This window comes from Gobio gobio (genome assembly GCF_949357685.1).
Source record: "Gobio gobio genome assembly, chromosome: 18".
In the NCBI taxonomy this organism is placed as follows: domain Eukaryota; kingdom Metazoa; phylum Chordata; class Actinopteri; order Cypriniformes; family Gobionidae; genus Gobio; species Gobio gobio.
This window is the reverse complement of record NC_137111.1, coordinates 1,692,712-1,704,947: the sequence shown is the minus strand read 5'-3', so window position 1 is coordinate 1,704,947 and position 12,236 is coordinate 1,692,712. Positions and strand designations below refer to the sequence as shown.

The 12,236-nt window shown below is 44.3% G+C and overlaps 1 protein-coding gene across 2 annotated transcripts in view; it reads right to left on the bottom strand.

Moving 5' to 3' along the window:
* Positions 1-2,644: 2,644 nt before the first annotated feature.
* lgi1a (leucine-rich, glioma inactivated 1a) overlaps positions 2,645-12,236 on the bottom strand; it is a 10,701-nt gene continuing 1,109 nt past the window's right edge. For both annotated transcript variants that reach the window (XM_079842601.1, XM_079842600.1), the window contains exons 3-8: positions 7,052-7,123; positions 6,885-6,956; positions 6,166-6,237; positions 5,914-6,083; positions 5,666-5,830; positions 2,645-4,143 (exon numbers count right to left, since the gene is read on the bottom strand). In XM_079842601.1, the coding sequence (XP_079698727.1) occupies positions 3,326-4,143; positions 5,666-5,830; positions 5,914-6,083; positions 6,166-6,237; positions 6,885-6,956; positions 7,052-7,123 (1,369 nt within the window). In that variant the 3' untranslated portion in view covers positions 2,645-3,325. The remainder of the gene's footprint in view (positions 4,144-5,665; positions 5,831-5,913; positions 6,084-6,165; positions 6,238-6,884; positions 6,957-7,051; positions 7,124-12,236) is intronic.

Here is a 12,236-nt window from a genome sequence, read left to right as displayed (position 1 = left end):
AATAGCTCAAAATACACAGAAATGTTTCCCCCTTGTGGTTCTAAATGGTATAATTTTGTACAAAGTTTGAAAGTAGTAATGATTTAAGTAGTATTTTTTGTGCTTTATTATGCAAGTAAAAGTAATCTGTTTTGATAGTTCAATACACTGTTAGCCTAATTATAACAACTATCTGAAAAAAATATTGCTAAAAACAGAACAAAGACTTGACTTGAGACTTGACTTGGACCCTAAAGACTTGAGACTTGACTTGGACCTTAGAGACTTGAAACTTAGCTCCCCCCTCTCAGGTTGACTTCTTTCCACGAGTGGTACTTCCAGAGAGGTAAGTCCATGTGATGTGTTTCCACATATTAACGTCCCCAAGTGTAGGATGCGGCCTCCGTAGTGTTCTTTCTCTCACTTTAGCCTCCCCACGATAATAATGATAAAGCCTAGTTGATGACGTTTTTCTGTTTGTCACCCATTCGCAGCTCACGTGCAGAGCAAAAGCATCTATGGTGGAAGGCGGAGGTGAAGCTGAGGAGCAGTTTATCGCTAAAAGAGGAGCTACTGCTACATTCTGGAACTGGTGAACACAGATAAGCTGCGTTTCCACCGCAGGAACTTTCCACAAGAACTAGGAAATTTGGGCTGGTACTCGGTGTGTTTCGACCGCAGGGTCTAAATTAAGTTCCGGGTAAGTATTTCCCCCTCCAAATGGCCCTGCTCACGAGGTAGTACTTTTTCAAAGTTCGGGAACTTTCTGAGGTGGGACTTTGCACTGAACATGCTGATTGGTTGAGCTAACGCAGCATTTTATTACAACCAGCATTTTTAAAAGTCTTGCGAGGTTCGTTCTGCGTTCAGTAAATATCAGTCTTGCTCTTTCTGTCCGATGGCGCGCGTTCGTCTCGTCATTGCACGGTCAATGTCCGTAATAGCTGATCATAACATGCGTTGTCTTATTTTAATTCTAGCTTTACGAGCTTTCAGAATACGCTTTAGATTCAGTGCTCGTTTCTTTTCCGCCGTTTTGTTAATTACCTCTTTAGTAAACCAATACACAATCAACAAAAGCAGCGCTGCTTGCATCTCCTCCACTTGTTATTGTTGCAGACAGTCAATGATTCCTGTCCGTCGCCGACTGGGAGGGGCAGTCCCACGTCTCTGTACAAATTTTCCTAATCTTCACTGTACTTTAGACCGCAGTGTAGGGATGGCTCGATACCACAATTTTGTCTTCGGTAGGGTACCACAATCTAATACCGAAGTACCGATATTAAATCGATACCATACAGGGTCTGAATTTTGATGCGGGTATTGCGCATAATTTTACTCACTCTCGTAAGTTTTGGGTTTATGAAGTGGGAAATTACCGCAAATGTTTATTATTAAATTAATCAACAAAGATTATCACATCAATCAGTCATTTGGAAACTTTCTTGTAAGTAATTTCAGCATTACTGCGCATCTGTCAAAATGAGCAAATTGCTTCTGGCTTCAAAAGACATCGCACATGCACCATAAAAGTAATCTGCGCACTCAGATTCAACACTTTCGCTTCCGTTGCGGGACAGCTGACGGAAATCACTGCCCACGTCTTTTTAAACCCTGCCAATTTGAACATGCAAGCGATTTTATAGCATTTCGTAATACATATGGGACGAGAGCTCTTTGAGAGAGTTTTCTTTGCGCTCATACCAACAACAAACACACACACAAGCCTAAAGAGCTCGCGCATTCCAAATTAAGTTGTTTTTCCTTAGTCAAATACACACAAAATTATGTCAAAAATGTCCATCTTTAGTGAGTAGTCACATAAACACAGTTGGTTATGTCTTTCGCAGATGTAAATAGTGCAATAGTATGTGTGCAAATACTATGAAATCTAAACGTCACTGGTTGAAACGAACGCTGGAGATTTCTTTATATTTAAATACGATACGATACGATCTTATGTATGTGTGTTGATCAGTGTTGAAAGAAAATAAATGTCTAAATTAGATGGTTTGATTGATGCACTCACCTGTCAATCTCTTAATGTCTTACAAGTCAGGAATGAAGTGCCCGATGCTTGGCAAGGTTTGATGGTTCTTCAGCAGTTTTATAAGCAAAGTAATTCCAAATTTCAGTCCACTCCTGTCTTTATTCATTCGTTTTGTGCGTGTTGAGTGAGATTCAACTGCTGTATTCATCTTGTTCTGTTGCCACATTTGCCGGTTTCAAGTCAGTTTCGGTAACGCGCTGCCATCTAGCGGTGAACTTCGGAACAGCAGCATATACCGAAATGAGCAAAATCATGATATCGTACCGTTTGAAATAAAATATATACCGGTATTTTCCCAGTACCGGTATACCGCGCATCCCTACCGCAGTGGAAATGCAGACAGTAGCAGGTCTGGGGGAAAAAAAGTTCCTGTAAAAAAATTCCTGGTACAAATTGTTCCAGGTAATTTCGGTGGAAACGGGGCTATTTTAACACTAGTGTGAGGCGCCCGACTCGCTGTCGCTTTGCTGAGAACGACTTTCAAAGAGAGAGCGAGAGTCTAACATCCCATGCAGAATTGATGTGCTACATCTAAGCGATATTCTTTGTTGGAGTTCATTGTTGTCCTCTTTCTTCTTTCTGTTTAAATGTGTTTAAATTCTTTTAAACTCATTCTCAGGATCACAAAGTCTTTATTTAAAGTTAGTATCAGTTATTCCAAAATGTAGGCAAGAAACTGCATGCACAAACTAATCCAGTAGAACATCACAGTTTCATTATTTGGTGATATAGAATCTCGTCATCAACAAACAATTGTTTCTTGTTGAAAAAAGTACTGACATTGGTTGTCTGTTAGTAGTTAATACAGTTCAAACAAACAGGCAAATACTAAAAAACAATGGTCACATGACACACTACTCCAAAAGTCGAACTGTCAAATTCCCATTCTGCATATCAAATATGTCACCCAGCTGCCACATAAAATACAGCAGTCACAATGTAGAAATACAACAGAAATGAACGAATGCACTTTATAAAACAAAACAACATGAATAATTTCAATAGCGGTACCTAATTAAGGCACCATCATGCAAGTCATTTGCAAAGAGTCTTCATGCTGTGAATCTGACGAAAACATCCCGGTCATATTTCACCCCAAAATCCAAAGTTACAAGTTTGGTTAAAGTCATCATGAAGCTTCCGCTAGTGTCTTCTTTCCTAGTATATCCGAGTGAAACGGCTTCTGGAACAAATGTAGTTCCTTTAATCAACAAAACAAAATGTCTTTCTTCAGATTTTAGGGTTAAATATGACCTGGACGTGTTCATGAGACACTAATTATCCTGATGAAGCAAATCAGCTGCTCAAGTCAAGGACCAGGTGTTCATATATCCGTGTTTGCCCCTTAAAACTAGAGCCAAGGAGGAATTCCCTGTTGTCAATAAACACCAGAGAAAAGGCCCTGGGTGCTTGAATGTTCAGCTCCTGGAAGTGAATGAATTGTCTCTTCTTTGCGTCCCAGCGATAGACCCGAGTGAAGGCGTAGTCGTTGCCCAGGATGGCATACTGCCAGTTGGCTATCGAGAACGGCTGGAAGACCATGGAGCCACGGGAGGCCATGGTCTGGATCTCGCTGAACATGCTGCCGTCCCATTTCATCACCTTGGAGTCGCCAATGAAGCGGGTCAGACATATGTAGAGCTCGCTCTTCACAGTGAAGTGTTTGACCGCGTACACGTCCTCCATCTCTGGGATATCGGTACGCCGCTCGAACTGCTTGGTGCTCTTGCTCCATTGGTAAATGACCGGCCGTTGAGAGCTGCTGGACAAGATCAAATGAGGCTTCCCAGAAATGTCCAGATACTCCACGTCCGTGTCCCGGTGCCATGAGTGCAAGGACTGATGGGAGTAGAATCCGTTGCCGTTCCATTTATAAATGGTTGTGGAGCCAGCTTTGGAGCTATCGGCGATGATGAAGAAAGACTCTCCGTCAATGTGGAAGATCTCCACGTCATTTGGCTTTCGTATTTTTAAAATGTCGATGTCTTGGATTTTGATGAATTTGTTTGCCGAGACGTCTCTCTTGAAGATGTGCGAGCCGCCGAACAGTTGCGCTACTATAATGAAGAGTTGACTGTCAATGACTAGAGGTTTGCAGATGACCGAAGAAGTACCTACGGAGGAGAGATTTGAAGAATCGTTTTAACCCAAAGGTTTGCTCATAAACCTGTCACACATCCACAGTCCTAGTAGTTTAGACTTTTAATCAAGTAAAAGTCTTTTAGTATAATTGAGTTTTTTAGAAAAACAAGTCAGGCTTTCCAGGATTAAAGCTGTACGAAACAACGACTTGAGTCACAGTTTATTGTCATATATTTTCATGTAAAAAAAATATAACTTTCGCCTGTTTAATGTAAAAATTACAACCTATGGAGTGCTATAAAGTGACACAGAAGATTAAAAAAGTGCATAAGTGTTCACCCCCCCTGAACTAATCCTTGGTTTTTTATTAGTCTGTCTGTATAGGAGTCTATCAGCTTGGCACATCTTGTCTTGGGAATATTTTCCCACTCTTCTTTGCAAAAACGTTCCAGATCTGTTGAAATGTGAGGGCATCTCCTGTGCACTGCCCACTTCAGGTCCGCACACACACTTCATTCTTTACATACATTTTTTTACATAACAGTGATGTGTAGACTTATTATATCCATTGTTTATTCATTCATTATTGTTAACATCCAGTGTTGATTGTTATTAAAGGGGTCAAGAATTGAGAAATCTAATTTTCCTTGAGCTTTTGACATATAAGAGGTCATCATAATATAAGAAAATCCTGTACGTTTCAGAACTGAAAACGTCCTTGTTAGTCCAAAAACAAGCCCAGAGAACGATTGATTCATTGTGGAATGAGCCTATAATAGATGGTGAAAGAGCGCCTCTGCAGAAGAAGATCAATGCCTACTTCATCATCACAACTTTGGCCCCGCCCACTGGAGTGTTAGTGATATGACAAGGAGAGACGAATGGACTTAAAATAACATTCCCTTCCAAAGGATCCTAACACTAGGAATGTGCTTATTTATTCTCAACAATGTGAATGTCTCAGTTGAGCATTATTTATTTGTATTCGCTACATTTGAAGTCTCACAGCAGCCAATCAAAGCAGTGGGCGTTTGCACTGAAGTCTCAAAGCGGCCAATCACAGCAGTGGGCGTTTACACTGAAGTCTCACAGCGGCCAATCACAGCAGTGGGCGTTTACACTGAAGTCTCACAGCGGCCAATCACAGCAGTGAGCGTTTACACTGAAGTCTCACAGAGGCCAATCACAGCAGTGGCCGTTTACACTGAAGTCTCACAGCGGCCAATCACAGCAGTGGGCGTTTACACTGAAGTCTCACAGCGGCCAATCACAGCAGTGAGCGTTTACACTGAAGTCTCACAGAGGCCAATCACAGCAGTGGGCGTTTACACTGAAGTCTCACAGCGGCCAATCACAGCAGTGGGCGTTTACACTGAAGTCTCACAGCGGCCAATCACAGCAGTGGGCGTTTACACTGAAGTCTCACAGTAGACACGCCCCTTCAAACAGAGCGTTCAAATCAGAGGCTAAAATCTATTATAAGTCACCCCAGAAAACATTATAAAACAATGCAGTTCATGGCCCCTTTAATGTTTTGTGTAGAGTTAGACTTACTTGTGATGTTATCGAAGTTTCTGAACTCCATTTGCACGTGATCCCATTCCATGAAACTACACCTGGCAATGAACGGCTGGGCGAATACGACAAACTGGTCGCCACCAAATGCGAAAGGTTCGACTGAAATGGACTGAAAATCAAGAGACTTCAACAGCGGAAAATCTGTGGAACGAACAGAGAAATGTTGAGATTTTCTTCATCTGAGGTCATTAAGCACCCAGTGGCCTGCGATGAACACGACCGACCTGTTGTGATGCAATCGAAGGACTGCGCCCCCAGCTCATTGATTCTCTTGCCCTGGTAAGCCTCAGGCCCAGTGCAGAAGATCTCATCCACAGTTGCATTCGTATGAAACATCCAGTCGACGAACCACTTTAGATTACAGTCGCAGCTGAAGAGATTTCCTCTCAGATCCCTGGACAAACACATCAACGCTTCAGTCTAGAAGCTCGCATATCATCGGCAACTATTGAAACGATGCACTCTCGCATACATACACTTTAGTCAAAGCTTCCATCCCTTTGAAAAGATCTTTCGGGAGCGTCTCCAAATTATTGTACGCCAGACTTCTGCAATAACATCCGGCAAGAACCAAACAGTATTCAGTATTTTTTTAAATAAGAATAAAACCTTGATGAACATCAGTGAAATAACACGAATAATCAACTAAGAAATGCAGACCATGGAATAAAAGTAGGGCTGTCAAAAGATTAATCGCGATTAATCGCATCCAAAATAAAAGTTTGTGTTTACATAATATATGTGTGTGTACTAATTATTATTTATATATAAATACACACACAAGCATGTATATATTTAAGAAAAAAATATCATTTTTTATATATAAAACATTTATATTTATAAATATTATAGATTATATAAATGTATATACATGCAAATATTTCTTAAATATATACATGAATGTGTGTGTATTTATATATACATAATAATTAACAGAGTACACACACATATATTATGTAAACACAAACTTTTATTTTGGATGCGATTAATCGCGATTAATCTTTTGACAGCCCTAAATAAAACATTAAACCTTTTAATCACAATTGTGAGAAAATTAATTCTGATTTATTCCAGATAGGAAACGAGCTTCAGACACATAATAAAAGCTAAGTATGTAGTAAATATTTTTCATATATATTTTTGATGACAGCGATGTTTTAACATGAGAGCTGATGGACAATGCAGGAATACTCACAGGTGTATTAAGGACTTGAGTCCTCTGAAGGCGAAAGGCGATATGGACTTGATTTGGTTATTTTCAATAAACCTAGAAGAAGAAAAAAACAAGCCATTATACATTAGGAGACACATGAATCATCAGATCAGGGCTGATTATTTAATTACATCCTGTGAGACACTTACAGATACTCCAGATGAGGAAGACCAAGAAACGCATCTTCATTGATAGAATCAAAGACGTTTGCTGTGAAAAGACTGGCAGAGATATCATACGGTGAATACAGGACATTAAAGGCTGTTTGTCTTTATGTGAATGTGATTACATTAATAAACATCTGCATTACGTTCATCTAAAGAAGTGTGGATCACACATAAGGGTCCTACAGTTCATCAGTGTCATGCCACATTTGGACAGCAGTGCTTTCTGATTCATATATTAAAGGTGAAGTATGTAATTTCTGGTGGATTTGTCTTTCTGAACGGCTCCATAATGATGCCGTATGGCCCACTTTACATTAGGTGTCCTTAACTACTATGTACTTATTGTGTTCATAATGTATTGCAAACTTTTGCTGATACTGAGGTGGGATACAGGAGTGGCTGAGAGTGTGGGGCGTGGCTACTGTAGCAGACTGAGAGTGTGGGGCGTGGCTACTATAGCAGACTGAGAGTGAGGGGCGTGGCTACTGTAGCAGACTGAGAGTGAGGGGCGTGGCTACTGTAGCAGACTGAGAGTGTGGTGCGTGGCTACTGTAGCAGACTGAGAGTGTGAGTGTGGCTACTGTAGCAGACTGAGAGTGTGGGGCGTGGCTACTGTAGCAGACTGAGAGTGGGGCGTGGCTACTGTAGCAGACTGAGAGTGAGGGGTGTGGCTACTGTAGCAGACTGAGAGTGTGAGTGTGGCTACTGTAGCAGACTGAGAGTGAGGGGTGTGGCTACTGTAGCAGACTGAGAGTGAGGGGCGTGGCTACTGTAGCAGACTGAGAGTGTGTGGTGTGGATACTGTAGCAGACTGAGAGTGTGTGGTGTGGCTACTGTAGCAGACTGAGAGTGTGTGGTGTGGCTACTGTAGCAGACTGAGAGTGTGTGGTGTGGCTACTGTAGCAGACTGAGAGTGTGTGGAGTGGCTACTGTAGCAGACTGAGAGTGTGGGGCGTGGCTACTGTAGCAGACTGAGAGTGAGGGGCGTGGCTACTGTAGCAGACTGAGAGTGTGTGGTGTGGCTACTGTAGCAGACTGAGAGTGTGTGGTGTGGCTACTGTAGCAGACTGAGAGTGTGTGGTGTGGCTACTGTAGCAGACTGAGAGTGTGTGGTGTGGCTACTGTAGCAGACTGAGAGTGTGTGGAGTGGCTACTGTAGCAGACTGAGAGTGTGGGGCGTGGCTACTGTAGCAGACTGAGAGTGAGGGGCGTGGCTACTGTAGCAGACTGAGAGTGTGTGGTGTGGCTACTGTAGCAGACTGAGAGTGAGGGGTGTGGCTACTGTAGCAGACTGAGAGTGTGTGGTGTGGCTACTGTAGCAGACTGAGAGTGAGGGGTGTGGCTACTGTAGCAGACTGAGAGTGTGGGGCGTGGCTACTGTAGCAGACTGAGAGTGTGAGTGTGGCTACTGTAGCAGACTGAGAGTGTGGGGCGTGGCTACTGTAGCAGACTGAGAGTGTGGGGCGTGGCTACTATAGCAGACTGAGAGTGTGGGGCGTGGCTACTGTAGCAAACTGAGAGTGTGGGGCGTGGCTACTGTAGCAGACTGAGAGTGTGGGGCGTGGCTACTATAGCAGACTGAGAGTGTGAGTGTGGCTACTGTAGCAAACTGAGAGTGTGGGGCGTGGCTACTGTAGCAGACTGAGAGTGAGGGGCGTGGCTACTGTAGCAAACTGAGAGTGTGGGGCGTGGCTACTGTAGCAGACTGAGAGTGTGGGGCGTGGCTACTGTAGCAGACTGAGAGTGTGAGTGTGGCTACTGTAGCAGACTGAGAGTGTGAGTGTGGCTATTGTAGCAGACTGAGAGTGGGGCGTGGCTACTGTAGCAGACTGAGAGTGTGAGTGTGGCTATTGTAGCAGACTGAGAGTGTGTGGTGTGGCTACTGTAGCAAACTGAGAGTGTGGGGCGTGGCTACTGTAGCAGACTGAGAGTGTGGGGCGTGGCTACTGTAGCAGACTGAGAGTGTGGGGCGTGGCTACTGTAGCAGACTGAGAGTGTGTGGTGTGAATACTGTAGCAGACTGAGAGTGTGAGTGTGGCTACTGTAGCAGACTGAGAGTGTGGGGCGTGGCTACTATAGCAGACTGAGAGTTTGGGGTGTGGCTACTGTAGCAGACTGAGAGTTTGGGGAGTGGCTACTGTAGCAGACTGAGAGTGTGTGGTGTGGCTACTGTAGCAGACTGAGAGTGTGGGGTGTGGCTACTGTAGCAGACTGAGAGTTTGGGGTGTGGCTACTGTAGCAGACTGAGAGTTTGGGGAGTGGCTACTGTAGCAGACTGAGAGTGTGTGGTGTGGCTACTGTAGCAGACTGAGAGTGTGGGGCGTGGCTACTGTAGCAGACTGAGAGTGAGGGGCGTGGCTACTGTAGCAGACTGAGAGTGTGGGGCGTGGCTACTGTAGCAGACTGAGAGTGCGAGTGTGGCTACTGTAGCAGACTGAGAGTGTGTGGTGTGGCTACTGTAGCAGACTGAGAGTTTGGGGTGTGGCTACTGTAGCAGACTGAGAGTTTGGGGAGTGGCTACTGTAGCAGACTGAGAGTGTGGGGTGTGGCTACTGTAGCAGACTGAGAGTGTGGGGTGTGGCTACTGTAGCAGACTGAGAGTGTGGGGTGTGGCTACTGTAGCAGACTGAGAGTTTGGGGCGTGGCTACTGTAGCAGACTGAGAGTGTGGGGCGTGGCTACTGTAGCAGACTGAGAGTGTGTGGTGTGGCTACTGTAGCAGACTGAGAGTGAGGGGTGTGGCTACTGTAGCAGACTGAGAGTGTGGGGCGTGGCTACTGTAGCAGACTGAGAGTGTGGGGTGTGGCTACTGTAGCAGACTGAGAGTGTGGGGCGTGGCTACTGTAGCAGACTGAGAGTGTGTGGTGTGGCTACTGTAGCAGACTGAGAGTGGGGCGTGGCTACTGTAGCAGACTGAGAGTGTGGGGCGTGGCTACTGTAGCAGACTGAGAGTGAGGGGCGTGGCTACTGAAGCAGACTGAGAGTGTGTGGTGTGGCTACTGTAGCAGACTGAGAGTGTGGGGCGTGGCTACTGTAGCAGACTGAGAGTGAGGGGCGTGGCTACTGTAGCAGACTGAGAGTGTGGGGCGTGGCTACTGTAGCAGACTGAGAGTGAGGGGCGTGGCTACTGTAGCAGACTGAGAGTGTGGGGTGTGGCTACTGTAGCAGACTGAGAGTGTGAGTGTGGCTACTGTAGCAGACTGAGAGTGAGGGGCGTGGCTACTGTAGCAGACTGAGAGTGTGGGGCGTGGCTACTGTAGCAGACTGAGAGTGTGGGGCGTGGCTACTGTAGCAGACTGAGAGTGAGGGGCGTGGCTACTGTAGCAGACTGAGAGTGTGGGGCGTGGCTACTGTAGCAGACTGAGAGTGTGGGGCGTGGCTACTGTAGCAGACTGAGAGTGAGGGGCGTGGCTACTGTAGCAGACTGAGAGTGTGGGGCGTGGCTACTGTAGCAGACTGAGAGTGAGGGGTGTGGCTACTGTAGCAGACTGAGAGTGTGGGGCGTGGCTACTGTAGCAGACTGAGAGTGTGGGGCGTGGCTACTGTAGCAGACTGAGAGTGTGGGGCGTGGCTACTGTAGCAGACTGAGAGTTAATAGAGTTTATCACGTTCTATTGTATTTATTGTGGTACATTTTGACTAGCTGTAGAATTTATAATAGATAATCAGTTAAGGGATGTATATCTGTGGCATGTTGTAGCTATTGTCTCTAAATGTGTTGCTATTTGATTAGAAAAAAAGAAAGAGAACAGTTCTCATTGACCTGGATGGTAATGAGGAGCCGTCAATCGTGTTGCTTTGTAAATAAACCCTTATTGTAACAAATGCTATAGTTAAACAATTACAATAACTATGTGTTCGTTTTAAGGCTGAGTACAAGTTAGAAAGAGCCTTAAAATATGGACCTTCTTGAATTATTGACTAAACAATCCCCCACAGCCACGCCCCCAACAAAGCCCCGCCCCTTAATTTTTTCCACTTAAAGAACTGGGTGAGATAAACACATGACTCGCTAAATTACTAGACGTCAGTGAACAATAAAATATTTAACGAGAACGTATTTTAACATTAAAAATCTCACATACTTCACCTTTAAGGTTATTAAGTATTTACACTGTTAATATTATGTAAACAGTTTGTATAATGTTGCATTATTGCGTTTCTTTAATACTCACTATATTACTGTGCTGTACTGCAGATAGATGTATTATTTTTAAATCAATGTGTTTATTAATTTTATTTAGATAGTTTAATCTATTTTTACACTGTTTAGACACTATTATATAGCATTACACATACAAACAGTGTGTGTGTTGAAGTGATGATGAAGTCTTACAGCAGATGGAGGGCTGGTGTGTGTGTGTGTGTGTGTGTGTGTGTGTGTGTGTGTGTGTGTGTGTGTGTGTGTGTGTGTGTGTGTGTGTGTGTGTGTGTGTGTGTATGTGTGTGTGTGTGTGAATGTGTTTGTGTGTGTGTTGAAGTGATGTTGAAGTCTTACAGCAGATGGAGGGCTGGTGTGTGTGTGTGTGTGTGTGTGTGTGTGTGTGTGTGTGTGTGTGTGTGTGTGTGTGTGTGTGTGTGTGTGTGTGTGTGTGTGTGGATTGGTAATCCCTACGTTATGTCCCCACAAAGATGGCAATATCCGAAATCCTCGTCCTTGTGGGGACATTTTTAGGTCCCCATGAGGAAAACATCTTATAAATCAGACTAAGTGATGTTTTTGAAAATGTAAAAATGCAGAATGTCTCCTGTGATGGGTAGGTTTAGGGGCAGGGGCAGTGTGTGTGTGTGTGTGTGTGTGTGTGTGTGTGTGTGTGTGTGTGTGTGTGTGTGTGTGTGTGATGGGTAGGTTTAGGGGCAGGGGCAGTGTAGGGGGATAGAATATACGGTATGTACGGTATAAAAACCATTACGCCTATGGAAAGTCCCCATAAAACATGAAAACCCAACGTGTGTGTGTGTGTGTGTGTGTGTGTGTGTGTGTGTGTTGAAGTGATGTAGAAGTCTTATAGCAGATGGAGGGCTGGTGTGTGTGTGTGTGTGTGTGTGTATGTGTGTGTATGTGTGTATGTGTGTGTGTGCGTGTGTGTGTTGAAGTGATGTAGAAGTCTTACAGCAGATGGAGGGCTGGTGTGTGTGTGTGTGTGTGTGTGTGTGTGTGTGTGTGT